General features: G+C 40.6%; 1 protein-coding gene across 4 annotated transcripts in view; it reads left to right on the forward strand.

Moving 5' to 3' along the window:
- The window catches only part of VPRBP (Vpr (HIV-1) binding protein), a 45,468-nt gene that overhangs the window by 7,901 nt on the left and 18,659 nt on the right, over positions 1–18,908 (forward strand). For 3 of the 4 annotated variants that reach the window (XR_001359770.1, XM_014529744.1, XM_005881909.2), the window contains exons 3-14: positions 455–528; positions 2,786–2,899; positions 4,645–4,782; positions 5,977–6,489; positions 6,794–6,895; positions 8,149–8,307; positions 10,791–10,970; positions 11,458–11,667; positions 12,350–12,519; positions 15,575–15,699; positions 16,629–17,892; positions 18,382–18,580. Coding sequence is in view for 3 of the 4 variants with exons in the window: in XM_014529744.1 (XP_014385230.1) it covers positions 455–528; positions 2,786–2,899; positions 4,645–4,782; positions 5,977–6,489; positions 6,794–6,895; positions 8,149–8,307; positions 10,791–10,970; positions 11,458–11,667; positions 12,350–12,519; positions 15,575–15,699; positions 16,629–17,892; positions 18,382–18,580 (3,248 nt within the window). In the remaining variant the exon portion in view is untranslated. Of the gene's footprint in view, positions 1–6; positions 137–454; positions 529–2,785; positions 2,900–4,644; positions 4,783–5,976; positions 6,490–6,793; positions 6,896–8,148; positions 8,308–10,790; positions 10,971–11,457; positions 11,668–12,349; positions 12,520–15,574; positions 15,700–16,628; positions 17,893–18,381; positions 18,581–18,908 lie in introns of those variants that run through there. The other variant, XM_014529745.1, reaches the window with a different exon arrangement.

An 18,908-nucleotide genomic window follows, 5' to 3' on the forward strand; every position in this document is an offset into this window, starting at 1 on the left:
TTTTGAGGACCATCCCTGCTGCTGTTGGCCTTGTAGTTGAAAGGGGGACTGGACTTGAAGCCTGTCTGTCCCAGGCCACCCATCAAAAGAAGTGTTGCTACCTTTCTGAGGCTGGGAAGTCAGGGGTTTTCTTGTTGTAGGTTCCTTTCTGATTCTTATATATACATTTTGTATACATTTGTACATCTTGTATACAGTTCACATTGCTGGCCTGGGTCTAGTGCTCATTTCATTCAGCATTGCTATGTAGGCAATAGCCTGGGAGATGGGACGGTGAGTTTTTATATTGTCACTTTTAAGAAATCTAATTTATCAAAGAATCTTTTCTTGTTTCTATTTCTTTTTGTTTGGTATTTTAATAGTATTTATAACAACCAGGGTGCCGTTACAGAGGTCTAAGTTGCTTGATGGGGATGGCTTACTTGTTCCTTTGTTCCCCCTCTTCTTTTGGTAGGTCGAGCTGATCCAGAGTGTATGCTGGGCCATCTGCTGAGAATACTCTTCAAGAATGATGATTTCATGAATGCGGTAGGTTTGCTTCTTACTTTTCTCCAGATTATCATCAGTAGATGCTGTATGTTATTGTTGTTTTTCTAAATAGTTTACTTTCTCCTGAGGCCTTGACAAAGGTGGGAATAGAGTGGATAGGTTTTTAATTTGGTGAAATGAGAGTAATCATGGCCTCATCCTTACCAAAGTCCCAGGTATTTTCTCAAGGTGTGTACTTTGTTCAGTTGAATATTGGTGAGAGCTCCCAAGGCACCTGTGTTTATCTTTGGACAAGATGATTTTGAGTTTGGGAATATAGGAGTCCTCTTGGGTTCCTCAGTAGAAAAATAAGACTGATGTATGCGGCATGATTCTGCATTGACACTGCATTGTGTTCATTGGGAATGTCGATGGAGAGAAAGGTGCCTTCTCTAACTCAGGACTGTTGAGGAGTAAATGGGAGGGGAAATACACACATACACATCTCCCTCACAGCTCCTAGACATAGTCATTGTCCAATAACTGTGGCTGTTTTTGGAGGCAGAATGGCATGATGCTTGAGAACATGGGCTTTGTCTGGTGGGGAGGAGACATGTTTTGAGTTTAATGCATCTCCATCATTGACTGATCTTTAGGCAACTTAAGCTTCTCCAGGCTTTATTTTCCTGATCTGTAAGATAGGGGTTGATAGTTCTTACCGTAAAAGGTTTTTGTAATCCTTGAATGAAATTAAGCATGAAAAGTATTTAGCACAGAACTTGGTTCATGAGAGCTCAGTAAGTATTAGCTATTATTATCTATACTAGAGTCCTGATGCACAAAATTTGTGCACAGGGTTGTGGGGGGGGGGGTGTCCTTCAGCCTGGCCTGTGCCCTCTTGCAATCTGGGACCCCTCGCTCCTAACTGCCCGCCTGCTCCCGCCTTACCGCTCCTTAGCGCTGCCACAGAGGTGGGAGAGGCTTCTGGCTGAGTGGTGCTCCCGCTGTGGGAGCACACTGACCACCAGGGGGCAGCTCCTGTGTTGAGCATCTGCCCCCTGGTGGTCAGTGCACGTCATAGCAACCGGTCATTCTGGTCATTCCGGTCTTCTGCCCTAATGGTTGCTGGGCTTTTATATATATAAATTGTATTAACTTCCCAATTTATTTTTCTATTATCAATGTATCTTCTCAGCTTCAGATCACTTCCAGCTGCTTTCTAGACAGTTCCACTTGGATATCCCCCACGGACACCTTGAATTCCACGCGTCTAATTGTTTGGTTCACAATCTGTTTCTCTTGTTCTCTAGCTCAGTAATGTGTCCTTGTCTAGCCAGCTAGAAGTTACCTTTTATTCCTCCAAACTCTCTAATTCAGTGGTCTTATCATTCCTCCTCCTTAGCCTTCACAAGTTTCTCCACTTCTTTCTGCCCTTATTGCCAGACCTAGGTTTAGCCACTACCATCTCTCACTTGGTTACTTCAGTAGCCCCTATGGTTACTGAGTTGTTTTGGGGGAATTTGATTGTAAAGCTGCAGAAGAGATTACATATGATGTCATGGCTCAGTGGGTTCATAACTATAGTAATTAAAGGTTTGCCTAGCCGGTGTGGCTCGTCATACCTGGGTTCCATCTCTGGCCCCAATTGGAGACAGCCAGCTGGAGCAGCTCAGTGGCTAAGCTTTGAACTATGAACCAGGAGGTCAAGGTTTCATTCCCAGTCAGGGTACATGCCCGGGTTATGGGCTCGATCCCCAGTAGGGGGCATGCAGGAGGCTGATGGATGATATTTTTCTCTCATCGATGTTTCTATCTTATCCCTTTCCCTTCCTCTCTGAAATTAATAAAAATATATTAAAACAAATAAAAATCAATAAATACATATTTAAAAATAATAATTAAAGGTTTAATTAGTAATTGTTAGGTACGGTCTTCTTTAATACCTTGTAGGCAAGTGATAAGAGTATATTAAGGATTTGTTAGGCTTTATTAATTTGACTGGGTTGAATTTTAGACAAAACATATTCCTTTCCTGTCCTGGACGGGTAGCTTGGTTGGTTGGAGTGTCATCCCATGCACCAAAGGTTGTGGGTTCAGTTCCTGGTCAGGGCACATACCTAGATTGTGGGCTCCATCCCCGGACAGGGCTCGTACGGGAGGCAACATTGATTGTTCTCTTTTGTATATTTCTCTCTCTGTCTCTCTTTCCCTCCCTCTCTTCCTTCCTCCCTTTCCTCCTTCCTCTCTCTAAAATCAATAAACATATCCTTGTGTGAGGACTATAAAAAATAAAAACTATTGCTTCTTTTCTTTACAGCTGGTGAATGCATATGTGATGACAAGCCGAGAGCCCCCTTTAAATACTGCAGCTTGCAGACTTCTACTGGATATCATGCCAGGGCTGGAAACTGCTGTTGTTTTTCAAGAAAAGGTATTTATGAAAAGGAAATACCACCTTACTTTGTAATTGAGTAGTGATAGGTTGATTTGCCTTTGTTAAAATAATTGTTACAGTTTTTTCTTATTATAATAGTAATATATGTTAAAGAAATGGAAGAAATCAATATAGTAAGGAAAAGTTATTTATTTTTTCCTTTAACATATATTTTATTGATTTCAGAGAGGAAGGGAGAGGGAGAAAGAGATAAAAACATCAATGATGAGAGAGAATCACTGATTGGCTGCCTCCTGTATACCCTCTACGGGGGATTGAGCCTGCAACCTGGGCATGTGCTCTGACTGGGAATCAAACAGTCAGTCAGTCACCTCCTGATTCATAGGTCGACACTCAACCCCTGAACTACACTGGCCAGGCAAGAAAAATTTAAAAAGTAATTATTTTAATGAGTACTTGCTGCTTGGGTGCCACAAAAAGTATTTCAGAGAATAACATTGTAATTATTGCTGTAATTTGCAGTATTGTATATTAAAATCTTCAATTAGCTACCACTGCAGGAGACAAAAAAAAAATTTTATATCCTTGTCAAAATATTTTTAATGTGATTTCATAGTATTTTCTTATTCCTTTTATTTCTGTAAAATTGATAGTAATGTCTCATCTTTTATTTTTTTATTATTTTTAATATATTTTTATTGATTTTAGAGAGGAAGGAAGAGGGAGAGAGATAGAAACATCAATAATGAGAGAGAATCATTTATCAGCTGCCTTCTGCACGCCCCCTACTGGGGATCCAGCCTGCAACCCGGGCATGTGCCCTTGACCAGAATTGAACCCAGGACCCTTCAGTCCGCAGGCTGATGCTCTGTCCACTGAGCCAAACCAGCTAGGGCTCATCTTTTATTTTTGATTCCAATAATTTGAGTCTTCTCTCTTTTTCTTGGTCAGTCTAACTAAAGATTTGTCAATTTTATGGGTCTTTTCAAAGAACTTTTGGTTTCATTCATTTTCTGTATTCACTATTTTATTTATCTTCACTCCCATCTTTATTTCTTTTTAAAAATATATATTTTTATTAATTTCAAAGAGAGGAAGGGAGAGGGAGAGTGATAGAAACATCAATAATGAGAGATAATCATTGATCAGCTATGTTCTGCATGTCCCTTACTGGGGATTGAGCCCACAGCCCGGGCATGTGCCCTGACCAGGAATCGAACCGTGACTTCCTGGTTCATAGGTCGAAGCTCAACCACTGAGCTATGCCTGCTGGGCAGGACTTCTCAGCATTAATAATGTTAAATGTGCATTGTAAACTTCAAGAGGGATGTAAAAATTTTATTGCTCCCCACTTGGTCATGGAACCTTTGTGGTTTTAACATCTGAAGTAGGTCTGTATTATGTGGCTGTTGATTTTTAGCTTGAGTTTTAACATCTAAATAGGATTGTATTTCACAGGTGCATAGATATTTAACTGAAACCATCTACTATTAGACACTTAGTTTATTTGCATTTTTAAATTTTATGACCAACATGAAAATATTAATTTTTTTTCATAAGACTGAGATCTTTCTTGTATCTTTAATTATGAAAATAGTTTTTTTCTGCAGGCTCGATCCCCAGTGTGGGGTGTGCAAGAGGCAGCTGATCAATGATTCTCTTTCATCATTGATGTTTTCATCTCTCTCCCTTCCTCTCTGAAATCAATAAAAATATATTTTTTTAAAAAGAAAAGGAAATAGTTTTTTTCTGAATTGTACTTTTTCATTTCCTTATTATAGGAAGGAATTGTCGAAAATCTTTTTAAATGGGCCCGAGAGGCTGATCAGCCATTGAGGACGTATTCTACTGGACTGTTAGGAGGCGCCATGGAAAATCAGGACATTGCTGCCAACTATAGGGATGAAAATTCACAGCTGGTAAGGACTATATTAAAATGAATTTTTGTATAAGATGGGAGAATAATCAAGTTTTTTCTTGCTACTTAAACTTGAATAGGTAGATCTTATTACCTTATACTGGAGTGTTCCTGTAATTTCAGTATTTTCAGATTACTTTTCATAAGAGTTTTGATTTTACTTTTTTTTTTAACTTGGAAATGCTGTTTTTCATCTTGTCAAGGATCATGATAGTTAATATACCAAATTAAAAATAGTACCATTTCCTTTCCTCCCTAACAGTGGGTTATGAAAATTTTAAAACATAGGACGAAATTGAAAGATTGAAAGAATTTTACAGTGAACAGATGTATATATACCACTTAAATTGTGAATATTTTACTATACTTATTTTATTACATATTCATCCATTATTCTTTTTTTAAATGCAGTTCAAACTAAACTGCCGGCATAATCCCTCTTTTTTTTTTTTTTAAACATATTTTTATTGATTTCAGAGGGGAAGGGAGAGGGAGAGAGAGATAGAAACATCAATGATGAGAGAGAATCATTGATCGGCTGCCTCCTAATCAAGCCCACAGCCTGGGCATGTGCCCTTGACCGGAATCGAACCCAGGACCCTTCAGTCCGCAGGCCAGTGCTCTATCCACAGAGCCAAACCGACTAGGGCCCTCTCTCTTTTTAAAACTAAGCACAATACCACATTTTAGGATTGGCTCCAAAAATAAATACTTAAAAGTAAAAATAAAAAATAAATGATGAACTTGAAAAACAGATTATGTAACCACATATAATGTAGATGGCCATTTCTATAACTTAGAGCAGATACAAGTTTGAGAAACCACATTTACTTTTCAAAGACACTTAAAAGATTGTAAGTACTGTACATCTTAGTGTCTGCCTCTTTTAGGTGTGTTGGTCCATTCAGTTCATCTTGATCCTGAGAGGTCAGTTGTGAATGATGTAGTTTATGTGCAGGTCTTGTGGTTTGAGTTCTCTGAGAAATTTTATGGGGAATTAGACTGTTAGCTGTTGCTTATTTTATCAAACTGTAGGAATAAAGTCAACATATTTATTAAATCTTTACTGTTACCAGGCATTGGGATAAGTGCATCAGTATCTAGTTCTCTGTAAGTGAGAATAAATATTTGTTGAGAATCATTTAAATTATGATGCAGAAGAGACAATCCTGCTTATTCCAATATCTATTGATAGGTAGCAATTGTGCTTCGAAGACTTCGGGAGCTACAGCTTCAGGAAATGGCTTTGCGGCAAGAAAGCAAGCGTCCCAGCCCCCGAAAGCTCTCCTCTGAACCCCTTTTGCCTCTGGATGAAGAAGCGGTGGATATGGACTATGGTGACATGGCCGTAGATGTAGTGGATGGTGAACAAGAGGAAGCCTCTGGAGACATGGAGATCTCCTTTCATCTTGATTCAGGCCACAAGACCAGTAGCAGAATGAACTCAGCAACAAAACCTGAGGAAGGAGGACTGAGGAAAAACAAGTCAGCGAAGCAGGGTGACAGAGAGAGCTTTCGGAAAGCCAAGCAGAAGTTGGGTTTCTCATCATCGGAACCAGATCGCATGTTTGTTGAGCTGTCTAATAGCAGCTGGTCAGAAATGTCCCCGTGGGTGATTGGCACCAATTACACCCTTTATCCTATGACTCCTGCTATTGAACAGCGACTTATTCTCCAGTATTTGACTCCTCTAGGAGAATACCAGGAGGTAAGCTTATTGGAAATAGTATGTTCCCCCTTTGGAGTTACTGTGCTTATTTCTGTGATATTTTATGGTAACATTTCTACAATGATGTGTTTTTACTCTAATACAAAAAAGTCTTTGCCCCAAACTGGCAAACTGTTATACAGGTTACTTCTGATAAGGCCTGTTTGATCAAAGTGTGCTGGTATGTTTATCTTCATAAAGGAGGGAGGGAAGAAGTGCCTTATTTCTTCTAACCTCAAAATGGAAGAGGAAATAGGTGGAAATAAAACCAAATGTTAAGACTTGTTCTTGGTCTTCATTTCAGTTACTCCCCATATTCATGCAGCTTGGGTCCCGGGAGTTGATGATGTTCTATATTGACCTGAAGCAGACTAACGACGTTCTGCTGACGTTTGAGGCACTCAAGGTAAAGTTCTTACCAATATTTGGTGACTGAACATTTTATCGACATGGATGTGCCTATGTGTTTTGGTATATAAACAAAAATCAATAGCATCTTTGGGTTTTTATTGCTCAGGGCTTTCTCTTGCCAGAAATATCAAAATAAGAACAAACAAAAAGTTCTTGTTTAGGTAGAAGAGATGACTCTTACCAGGTACCTCTTTGTGGTAGTGACCTGAGAAAAACCACACGCAGTGGCCTAAGTGTTAGAGGGGAACAATACCTGGTATGGCTGCTTTTTGAGGTGGGAGTGTGGTAGAGGTTTGTGTAACACAAAAAAATGAGTATAGAGGAAGGGATTTGAATACTATAAGTCTGAGTCTGGGTGTTGGGAGAACTTCTGAACAGGGCACATATCTGTTGTTTTTGCTACTGACTTTGGGGAGATCTGCACAGGTAACAATTCATGTAACTGTAAATCTGTGTTGTTTTATCTGTTTCTTGTGCCTGTGTCACCACCCAGAAGACATGTTGGAATGAGAAACGGGAGAGGGTGCTCTAGCTCTTCCAAGGCCCCTCCTCATCGGCCTGGATTCAGAGCCATTAAGCAGCCTGCTGCTTGCATTGCACTCCCTGCCCTTACAATTGCCGAGAAGATAGGGTCTACCCAGAGAGGCTAGTGGGAATTGAATAGGGAGTTAACAAAAGTTAAGATAAACTTTAAAAGTGTATTTAAAGTGCATTTTGGTTAGTTCTAAAAATTTACTAGTTTTGATAATTTGCTGAAGATTGTTCTTTGGAGAATATATTTAGGATCAGTGTAAATGAAATGACAAGACAAAAATGGAATCTCAGAGTGTTTTTTTATTTGTTTTTCGTAAGCACTATTTGTTTTATTTCTGTTAAGAGGATTCCCTGTATTTAGCAGCTTAATTTAATATTTTGGAATTGATCATGTGATTTTTCTAGATCAGAGATTTTCAATCTTTTTCATCTCATGGCACTCATAAACTAATTAATGGAATTATGTGGCACACCAAAAAAATGTATTTTTTGCTGATCTGACCAAAAAAATAGGTATAATTTTGATTCATTCACATCAGATGGCTGCTGTTCTGTTGGCTGTTGTCATTTCTTTATTTGGTAATTTAAAGGAAAAGAGGTCAGTGTCCCTGGCTAAATAGTCAGGTATTGCATGTCTTAAAAATTCTTGTGGCACACGGGTTGAAAATTGCTGTTCTAGATAGTTCTATGGTAACATGTGTCGCCTTTGTTTAGCACCTAGCATCTCTCCTGCTCCATAACAAGTTTGCCACAGAATTTGTTGCACATGGTGGAGTACAGAAATTACTGGAAATTCCTCGCCCCTCTATGGCTGCAACTGGTGTATCCATGTGCTTGTATTACCTGTCCTACAACCAGGATGCCATGGAAAGAGTAAGTCCAGTCATTCAGGTATATGGGAATGGGATGGGTGGGGGGGACAACCTAGCATATTTATAGAAAAACTTTTGGATAAGAAAAAAAAAAAGGAGTAAAATTTTTAAAAAAAATATATATTTTATTGATTTTTTACAGAGAGGAAGGGAGAGGGATAGAGTTAGAAACATCGATGAGAGAGAAACATCCATCAGCTGCCTCCTGCACACCCCCTCCTGGGGATGTGCCCGCAGCCAAGGTACATGCCCTTGACCAGAATCGAACCTGGGACCTTTCAGTCCGCAGGCCGACGCTCTATCCACTGAGCCAAACTGGTTGGGGCGGAGTAAAATTTTTTAAAAAATTATTGTTTAAAGGATTACATATAGTATTACATAGGTCTCCTCTTCCCCTCATTGACCTCTCCCAGTCCACCTCCACCCCTCTGGAGTAAATTTAAAAAAAAATTATTTATTGTTAGAGCAGAGAGAGAGAGAGAGAGAGAGAGAGAGAGAGAGAGAGAGACAGACAGACATGTGACTAATTGTTCCACTTATTTATGCATTCATTGATTGCTTCCTGTATGTGCCCTGACCAGGGATCGAACCAGTGACATTTTAATGCACAGGACAATGCCCATCCAACTGAGTCACACATGCCAGGGCTGGAGTAAATTTTAGTGAAAGAAGCAAGGAGCCTGAATGTCTTTACAAAGATTTCTAAAAATATAAAATTGTTTAGGAAAAATCCCTTTCCCCCCTAAATCTATGGGGGGGGTGGGGGGGTGGAAGCAAGATGGATTGGGGTTTTATTTAGTTTTTGCCATTTCTGTTGCATTAAGATTAGTCTTGAAGCTCTTTTAAGATGTCCCTCAGTGGTGGTATATTTTGCATTTAAAAAAAATATATTTTATTGATTTTTTACAGAGAGGAAGGGAGAGGGATAGTTAGAAACATCGATGAGAAAGAAACATTGATCAGCTGCCTCCTGCACACCTCCTACTGGGGATGTGCCCGCAACCAAGGTACATGCCCTTGACCGGAATCGAACCTGGGACCCTTAAGTCCACAGGCCGACGCTCTATCCACTGAGCCAAACCAGTTAGGGCTGTTTTGCATTTTTTAGTCAATTTATTTTTAAAACAACAGGTGGTGCTTTGTGTGTGTTAACAAATAGTTTGTGGTGAAGATAGTAAAATCATTTTAGTTGTTCTCAGGGCTCCACAGGCTCCCAGTCTAGTTCTTATGTTTTTCCAGTTCAGACTTTTTATTTACTGATTTTAAAAATGTGTAAGCTGCCTGACCAGTGTTGTTCACTGTTTGAGCGCCAACCTACTAGTATAAACCAGTAGATTTGATTCTAGTTAGGGCACATGCCCAGGTTGCAGGCTCAGTCCCCAGTAGGGGGTGTGAAGAGGCAGCCAATCGATGATTCTTTCTCATCATTGATGTTTCTATCTCTTCCTCTCTGAAATCAATTATATATATATTAAAAGGTGTAAGTAGATCGGTAGATTGTACATTTAAAAGTAATGGGTCCCCAGACACCCCTGGGGGAATCTTATTTCTATACCTGGAACATTTTTTTAATATTTCATGTGATGTGGCTTTTTTGGTAGAGTGAAGTTGGTAAATTCTTTTGGGCCTATGTCTTTGTTCATCTTTGCATGTGTATTAATAAGGCAATGTTTTGATTTTAATGTTTTTTCCTCTTGAGATCAACATTATGCAAGGGTATGTAGTCTTTTAAGAATAGTAACCTAATATGTGTGCATATATAGAAAGCAATTATGGCTAAGATAGAGAGAAAGTACCAAGCAAACCTGGGCAATGCTTTAGAACAGGGGTCCTCAAACTTTTTAAACAGGGGGCCAGTTCACTGTCCCTCAGGCCGTTGGAGGTCCGGATTATAGTTTAAAAAAAAACTATGAACAAATTCCTATGCACACTGCACATATCTTATTTTGAAGTAAGAAAACAAAACGGGAACAAATACAACATTTGTATTTGCATGTGGCCCGCGGGCCGTAGTTTGAGGATCCCTGCTTTAGACATCCTTGTCTGCCCCACAGAATGTGTGTGAATGAGCCAGAGAGCGAATGGCTGCTCCACCTGTAGACTTTAGGAGCAGAAGGCTCGGCCGCTTTTACACCCGGGGACAGTCCCTTACTCTCTGAGCCTCTTCCTCATCTGTTAAGTGGGAATCCTAATACCTGTGTAACAGAGCATTGTGAACATTAAAGGATGGACATATTTGCAAAATTTGCTAGTGAGTGTAAGTCGAATTTAAATAGTTATCTTAAATGTAGGTTGTTTTCAGGTTTGGACTAGATTTTTACAAAATTTCATTTGTAACTTAAGCTTTAAACTCAGAATGACTTGACCAGGAATGATCATTGTATTGTGCAGAAGTGTCTATTGACACTGGTGAATTTTTCATCTTTTTGCAAAGGTTCTTTTACCCTCAAAATTTAAAAATTGTTTTATTTTTATATTTTTCAGGTTTGCATGCATCCCCACAATGTTCTGTCTGATGTGGTGAACTATACCCTGTGGTTAATGGAATGTTCTCATGCCTCAGGATGCTGCCATGCTACCATGTTTTTCTCAATCTGTTTCTCCTTCCGGGCCGTGTTGGAGCTCTTTGACCGCTATGACGGTCTTCGTCGACTGGTGAACTTGGTGAGGTTCTTCAGTGGTTTCTCTTTGCAAGAAGTAGGGGTCCTGCTGGTCTTGGCTGCCCTGCAGTGAGAGGAGGCTTACTGGAGGAAGTTTGCTATCTGTTTTTCTCCCTTCAGTCACAAGTTTTTCTTCCTCTTAAGTGTTTAGAGGACTCTGTGCCATTACAGACATGTCTTGAATTTAGTAATCTTACAGGGGAAATTGCAGTCAATAATCTCGATCTTTCTAAAAGCAAAAGGTTTTGTGCCTGTATGTTTTTAAACAGGATTGAAGGCTATGTAATCTTTCAATATGGGTTTACTGTTTTGCTTTCATATGGCCATTCTTAGCATGTATGGAAAGATGTGCAGTGTTAATTGGCAGTCTCGTTGAACATAAAAGTTTACTGAAATCTTTTCCCTTTTTTCTTCCTATTGGTTGTCTCCTCCCATTTACCACCCCCCCCCCCCCCCGCCTTTGTCTAATTCTTTTGCTTCTTTCTTAATAGATCAGTACTTTGGAGATTCTAAATTTGGAAGATCAGGGTGCACTTCTGAGTGATGATGAAATATTTGCTAGCCGCCAAACTGGGAAACATACCTGCATGGCCTTGCGCAAGTACTTTGAGGCTCACCTGGCCATTAAATTGGAACAAGTGAAGCAGTCACTTCAGAGGACTGAGGGTGGCATTCTTGTGCATCCGCAGCCCCCGTACAAGGTGAGAGGGCCTTACTTGAAAGGAGCTGTTAATGCTCTGTACCACTTGTGGGCCTGAAACTCACATTCACATCAGTGGAGTCTGCAGAATGGGTATTGTTGTATTATGCTTGTCCCTTGTGGAGGCAGATTACCTGAAAATGGATGCAGCAGGTGGATTTCAAGGATGCATTTTATTCCCAGTTGTGAGTTGCTACTTCTCTGGGATACTCATGAACTGAAGTGTGTGTAAAAGGGCGGTCTTTTATGAAAAGTAGTACATGTCCTACTTCCTATGTGAAATTTCTGAAAGGTGCATTTATAACTTCATTTCTCAATCATTTTTGGACTTGCTATGTTTTGGGATGAAGATTAGTATTTGCATGTTTTAAAAATCACAAGTTGAAAAGAAACCCATTATTTTACATGCTGCTTTTTTTTCTTCTTAAGCTGGGAAATAGATGCATGCACTAACAAACTGAACCTTCTGTTACCTTTTTGGACAAAATGTACCATGAGTCCAGTTATAAATGAAAGGTTAAACATTCATTTTTTCACATGTGGCCTATAGACGGAAGGATTGTGGAAATTGAAAGTTATTATTACTTAGCTTTATTGTTAAAACCTGTTGGCCATTGAGCTTCGCTGGAGAAGGTAGCAGGCAGATGATAGAGTTCTTTACTAATATGTCTCTCTCCTTATAGGCGTGTTCGTATACTCATGAACAGATTGTGGAAATGATGGAGTTTTTGATAGAATATGGCCCAGCGCAGCTCTACTGGGAACCTGCTGAAGTCTTCCTCAAACTTTCTTGTGTCCAGCTCTTGTTGCAGCTTATCTCTATTGCCTGCAATTGGAAGACCTATTATGCCAGGTGGGACCAGAGGGAGGTTTCCAAGGAGATTAGCTTCTGCTTTCTGCTGAGGTTGATGATGGTTTCACAACCTACATTTAAGATAACTATTTAAATTCGACTTACACTCAATACCAAAATATATTTGTTTTTATATTTAATCTTTTGTGACATCACACATGACATAGTATTTGATGCTTAACAAATATTTGGTGAACAGAATTGAAATTTTGGGCTCAAAGCTGAGAAACTAGATTAAGCATGATGATACCTTTATTAATTTACAGACTATTCATTTATATTTATGGTCCTGGTGATTATAAATACTGCACACAGGCAGGGGTCAACTTCTGTACTCTGAGAGTTACATAATTTACATGGCGATAGCGCAGAGGTAGGGTGGAAATCCTGTCTGAGACTGGGGTCCAGTGTTCTTTGGTATTAGACTTTAGATGTCTCTGCTGCTTGACAGTCATATAGAATGTTTCTCTTATCTTCACATGAAAGTGTATTTTTTGCTTTTGATGTGATTTTCACAGTTCAGTTAAAAGCAGCCAGCAGAGCAGGATGAAGCTCTGAGAGGACCGCTGATTGAATCAGGAGGGTGGGTGGGTTTTATAGGATGAGGATGGAAAAGGGATTAAAACGATATTTTGGTAAAGATGGAGTCTGAAGAGAAAATACAATAAAGTTTTTATATATAGTGGTTCTTTTAAAAATATATTTTTATTGATTTCAGAGAGGAAGGGAGAGGGAGAATCATTGATCGGCTGCCTCCTGCACCCTCCCACCCCACCCCCAACTGGGGATCGAGCCCACAACCCAGGCATGTGCCCTAGACTGGAATCGAACCTGGGACCCTTCAGTTCCCAGGACGATGCTCTATCCACTGAGCCAAACCAGCTACAGCTCTTGACTTTCCCATCCATCCATTGCCATAAAGACCAGAGAGGCTATTTATGGTGCATATAGTTTGTTTGCTAAATCCCAGGATATTAAATCCAGGGGATACTTTTGGAGCATCCAGTTTCTTACTTTCTGATCTAAGGACCACTTTCCCATATTAAAAATTATTGAGAACTCCAAAGAGCTTTTGTTTTGTGTTATATCTGGTGATATTTACCATATTAGAAATTAAAACAGAAAATGTGAATATATTTATGAATTTATTTAAAAATAATATGAATCCATTGCATGTTAGTATTTTTTATGAAAAATTTCCAAAATAAAACCAAATGATTTCAGCAAGTTTTTAAAATGTCTGGCCTAATCTCTTATATTTGTTTTTATATTTAATCTTTTGTGACATCACACATGACATAGCCCCTGGATAGCTCCGTGAGATACCAAGAGTGGGACAGGAAGCAGCATCTTACTGTTACTATGAAAACAGCTTTCATATCACAGAACCTTCTGAGAGGGTCTCAGAGACCCCCAAAGGGTCCCCAACCACACTTTGAAAACAAGCTGTTTTGGGGTATTAAAGTAGGTTATTATATTTACTTTGAGAATTTTGTTTAAAAGGTGATGAAAGCTCAAAAGATAATGAGGAAGGTTATAAATACATTTTGGACTGGTAAAAACTTACATGGATTATTAAGAATATATAAATATGTTTGGAATATGTCCTTTAAAAGTTTTTTTAAACAAAATTAAATATTTGTTTTTGCTTAGAATATATAGTCTTACATAAAAGAAGAAAATTACTTTTAGCCACTGTTAATTTCTTCAGTCTTTCTAGAATGTATGAAAATGTATATAATTGAGGTTATAGTATTTAATCATATTCATCTTTTTTATGAAATACTTTAAAATATAGAAAGGTATAGAGATGCTATGACTGCTCCATACCCAGGGTTGGCATGTTGCTCTATGTGCTTCTCGGAGTTCTTTTGCATTTCCTGCCTCCCCAGAATGGCCGGTCTTCTGAACTTGGAGTGCGTTCTCTCCATCCATGTGTCTATACTACATATTTGTGTGCACATGAACAATAATCTAGTCCTCTTTTGTATGTTTTTACATTATATCAATATTTTCTGCATCTTTTGCAGATTTTTTCCTCATGTTTTTGAGTTTTATATGTGTTAATATTTATTTGAACTCTTGTATTCCTATCTACAGTTTGTTCGATTGATGGACATTTAATGTTTGTTGTGGGTTTTTATTTTTTGCTTCCAAATGAGTGGTACCATAAAACTCTTTTTGGAGTCTTTAGCAAGTATGTCAAACTCGTGGCCAGTGAAATGAGGCATGCAGCCCGCCCCGCCGTCCGCCAGTTTGACATGCTTGCTAAAAGGATATGATGTATACAATTTTGTATGCATTTCATCTTTATCCGTGTTGCCAAAGGGCCTGGAAAATGACCTATCATTGTCTTGTCCCATCGGCAGTATATGGAGTTTTTATTTCTCTACCTTCTTGCCAGTACTTCGTATTGTCAGATTTTATATCTAACGTTTTCTATTCATTAATGTTGAATTTCGAGCCTTTTCCCTTGTCCTTTAATAAGAGTTCTTTGAAAACAGTTGTCAATACCTGCAGAATAGTTCATCATTTGAGTGTATCATAACTAATACATGTATTCCTGTTGTCTAGGTAGGCTTTCTAATTCTTTTCTTATTCGTTTATATGATGTGATAATGGACATCTGAATACATAAATACTTGTTTGTATGTCTGATTATTTCCTTAGGACAGATTCCAAGAGGTGAAATTCCTGGGCCAAAGGTTAAGAACATTTTAAGAATCTTGTTTCATATTTCCAGATTTTCTAAAAAGAGTGTCCTAATTTCTCCCCCAACAAAAGTTTGAGAGCAGTAGTCTACATTGTCACCAGCATTGGGGATTATCCTTAGTTTGCAATCTTAGCAGTTTGATAGGTGAAAATGCCATCTCCATGTTTTTTGCAAGTAATGTCATAGTGACTTATAAATCATCTTGATGTTATGGTTAGGGACAGAGCCACACGGTAGTGATTCCGATCCATTCTCTCTCTCTCTCTCTCCCCCTCTTTTTTTAACTGTTGTTTCTTGTGGCTGTATCCTATTTCTCTTTGACTAATTCTTCTTCCTGTCTAGGAATGACACTGTGCGCTTTGCTTTGGATGTCCTGGCTATTCTTACTGTTGTGCCAAAAATCCAGCTCCAATTGGCAGAATCAGTGGATGTGCTAGATGAGGCTGGCTCCACCGTCTCTACTGTAGGTAGGTTGTACCTTGCCATTTTGTTACTGGTTGGTCTGGATTTGTTTTCCTTTGCTATTCTGTTTGTGGTGACTTAACTGACCTAAGTAGTAAGAAGATAGTAGGGGAGGGTACCTTGCCTGTCCCATCTAAGTCATGCCATACAGCTTCATATAATGGAGTCATGTTAGTGAACTTGTGTTCTGAGTGGTACAGGCATTTCTGCTGTAATAGTGTAAACCGTGTACTCTGTGGAGTCACGTGCAGAGAATGAGGTGCATAGGAAACATGGTTGGGGCAGATAGTCAAGAACTTAAGCAGCTTTGTAACTTAAGCCCCAATAAAATTAGTGATTGGCAAGCAGCTCAGAGTGGATAGAAGCTGTCACAGTACAAAAGGGTTATACACTGTTTGAGAATGCTGTACTCCATCAAGAGCAGGGCTGAGGGTTGCTGCTAAAGTGAGCATGGAAGTAGCGTAACCAGCTGTGGGTCCTGGGGTGCACCTCTTTGGGGAGAGTGCAGGGCACAGCCACTTGTTTTTGACTTTTCCTCATATATAGCAGAAAGGTTCCGCTGCCACGGGAGCAGCCAGGCTGAGGGTTTTTCTTTCCTGTTGAAGGTTTAATTTAGTCCCACTATTTTTCATCTGCTTACCTAGGAAAAATTGCACATTAACCTTAGTGACCCTCACATAAGTATTGACATCATTCTCCCATTTAACCATTGTACGTGAGGTATTGCATCATAAAGGTACATGATAGTACAACTGATTGTATTTTACACAAACAATTCCTTGTACATTTTTTTAAACAAGTGTGGTAGTTTTAAGTGGAACAAAATGAGTAGAACTTTCAGTTTTAACTCTGAAACAACCATTGAAGTTGGCCATGAGTTTTGTGAGAAAGAATATAAAATGTATTGTTTCCTCCTTCCCCCCTTTCCTATTAGGTATCAGCATTATTTTGGGAGTGGCTGAGGGTGAGTTCTTTATCCATGATGCTGAGATTCAGAAGTCAGCACTTCAAATTATTATCAACTGTGTGTGTGGCCCGGATAACCGAATTTCCAGTATTGGCAAGTTTATCTCTGGAACTCCTCGGAGGAAGCTGCCTCAGACTCCCAAAAGTAGCGAGCACACCCTGGCCAAGATGTGGAATGTGGTCCAGTCCAACAATGGCATCAAGGTGCTTTTGTCCTTGCTGTCCATCAAGATGCCCATCACAGATGCAGACCAGATCCGGGCCCTGGCCTGCAAGGCCCTGGTGGGCCTGTCTCGAAGTAGCACTGTCCGGCAGATCATCAGCAAGCTGCCCCTTTTCAGCAGCTGCCAGATCCAGCAGCTGATGAAGGAACCTGTGCTGCAGGACAAGCGCAGTGACCACGTCAAGTTCTGCAAGTATGCCGCTGAGCTCATCGAGCGGGTGTCGGGGAAGCCCCTTCTCATAGGCACCGATGTGTCCCTGGCACGACTGCAGAAGGCAGATGTTGTTGCGCAGTCAAGGATCTCCTTCCCGGAGAAAGAGCTGCTTCTGTTGATACGAAACCATCTCATTTCTAAAGGACTTGGGGAGACAGCCACTGTGCTGACAAAAGAGGCTGACCTGCCCATGACTGCTGCCTCCCACTCTTCTGCCTTCACCCCAGTCGCTGCTGCTGCTTCTCCTGTCTCTCTCCCCCGGACCCCTCGCATCGCCAACGGCATTGCAACTCGACTGGGCAGCCATGTGGCTGTGGGTGCCACTGCCCCTCCTGCCCCCACTGCCCATCCTCAGCCACGGCCCCCCCAGGGCTCACTAGCTCTGCCCGGCCCGTCTTACGCGGGCAACTCCCCTTTGATTGGTCGGATCAGCTTTATCAGAGAGAGACCATCACCCTGCAATGGCAGGAAAATCCGAGTGTTGCGGCAAAAGTCGGACCATGGCGCCTACAGCCAAAGCCCAGCCATAAAAAAGCAGTTGGACAGGCATCTTCCTTCCCCACCTACGCTGGACAGTATCATCACAGAATATCTGAGAGAGCAGCATGCGCGCTGCAAGAACCCAGTTGCCACCTGCCCACCTTTCTCCCTCTTTACTCCTCACCAGTGTCCTGAGCCAAAACAGAGGCGGCAGGCGCCCATAAACTTTACCTCAAGGCTGAACCGCAGAGCATCGTTTCCAAAGTATGGCGGGGTGGATGGCGGGTGCTTCGATAGGCACCTTATCTTTAGCAGGTAAGGAGGCCCTATCAGCAGTGATTAATCCAGAAAACCCTTTATTGGCCTGAAATACCAGAGATGGTCGCTTTATGTGACTAGATGAGCAATGTGACTGTACTCCCTTTTGTTAACCATGGGTTCCTTGTGTGACTGTTCAACATATTGATTGAATACTATGTGTTCTTATTACAACTAGTATGTTTTCTAGAGCCTATGGGACCTGCTGTCTCTAGGATCCCCAGCTTATTACTGTAATGGTCCAAGTGGTCTCTCTTGGTTCTTTACAAATCTTAGGTAAAGGTCACGGGGTTGTAGGCTTTAAACATGGGAACTTTATTGTTTAAACTTGTGGATGGAGGTCCTTTTCTCTCATTTGAAATGAAAATGAACTACTAAAGGTCATGTGATGTGTTGTGATGTATTTGAAACGTAAAAGCTCTGTGTTTTTTTCTTTTTCTGAGTCCTTGCACCTTCTTTGTCTCTGGTTCTCTTTCCTTGGCGTAGGTTCCGTCCTATCTCAGTGTTCCGGGAAGCCAATGAGGATGAGAGTGGCTTTACCTGCTGTGCATTCTCAGCCCGGGAGCGGTTCCTGATGCTTGGCACCTGCACTGGGCAGTTGAAGCTCTACAATGTGTTTAGTGGACAGGAGGAGGCCAGCTATAACTGTCACAACTCGGCCATCACACACCTTGAACCTTCCAGGGTAAGGGTCCAATCGTAGGTTGTTTGCAGTCATTCTTCTAAGATGGGTTGGTGAGCTTTGGCCCCATTGGCTGGCTGGCTGCCTGTATGTGTACATAAAGTTGTATTGGAACACTAGAGGCCCGGTGCACGAAATTCGTGCATGGGGTGGGGGGGTCCCCTCAGCCCAGTTTGCACCCTCTCTAATCTGGGACCCCTTGGGGGATGTCCGACGGCTGGTTTAGGCCCGATCCCAGACATCCCTCTCACAATCCTTCATGCATTGGGCCTCTAGTTTTTTATATAATACTAGAGGCCCGGTGCACAAAAATTTGTGCACTTGGAGGGGA

Source organism: Myotis brandtii, unplaced genomic scaffold (assembly GCF_000412655.1).
Source record: "Myotis brandtii unplaced genomic scaffold, ASM41265v1 scaffold693, whole genome shotgun sequence".
Classification (NCBI taxonomy): domain Eukaryota; kingdom Metazoa; phylum Chordata; class Mammalia; order Chiroptera; family Vespertilionidae; genus Myotis; species Myotis brandtii.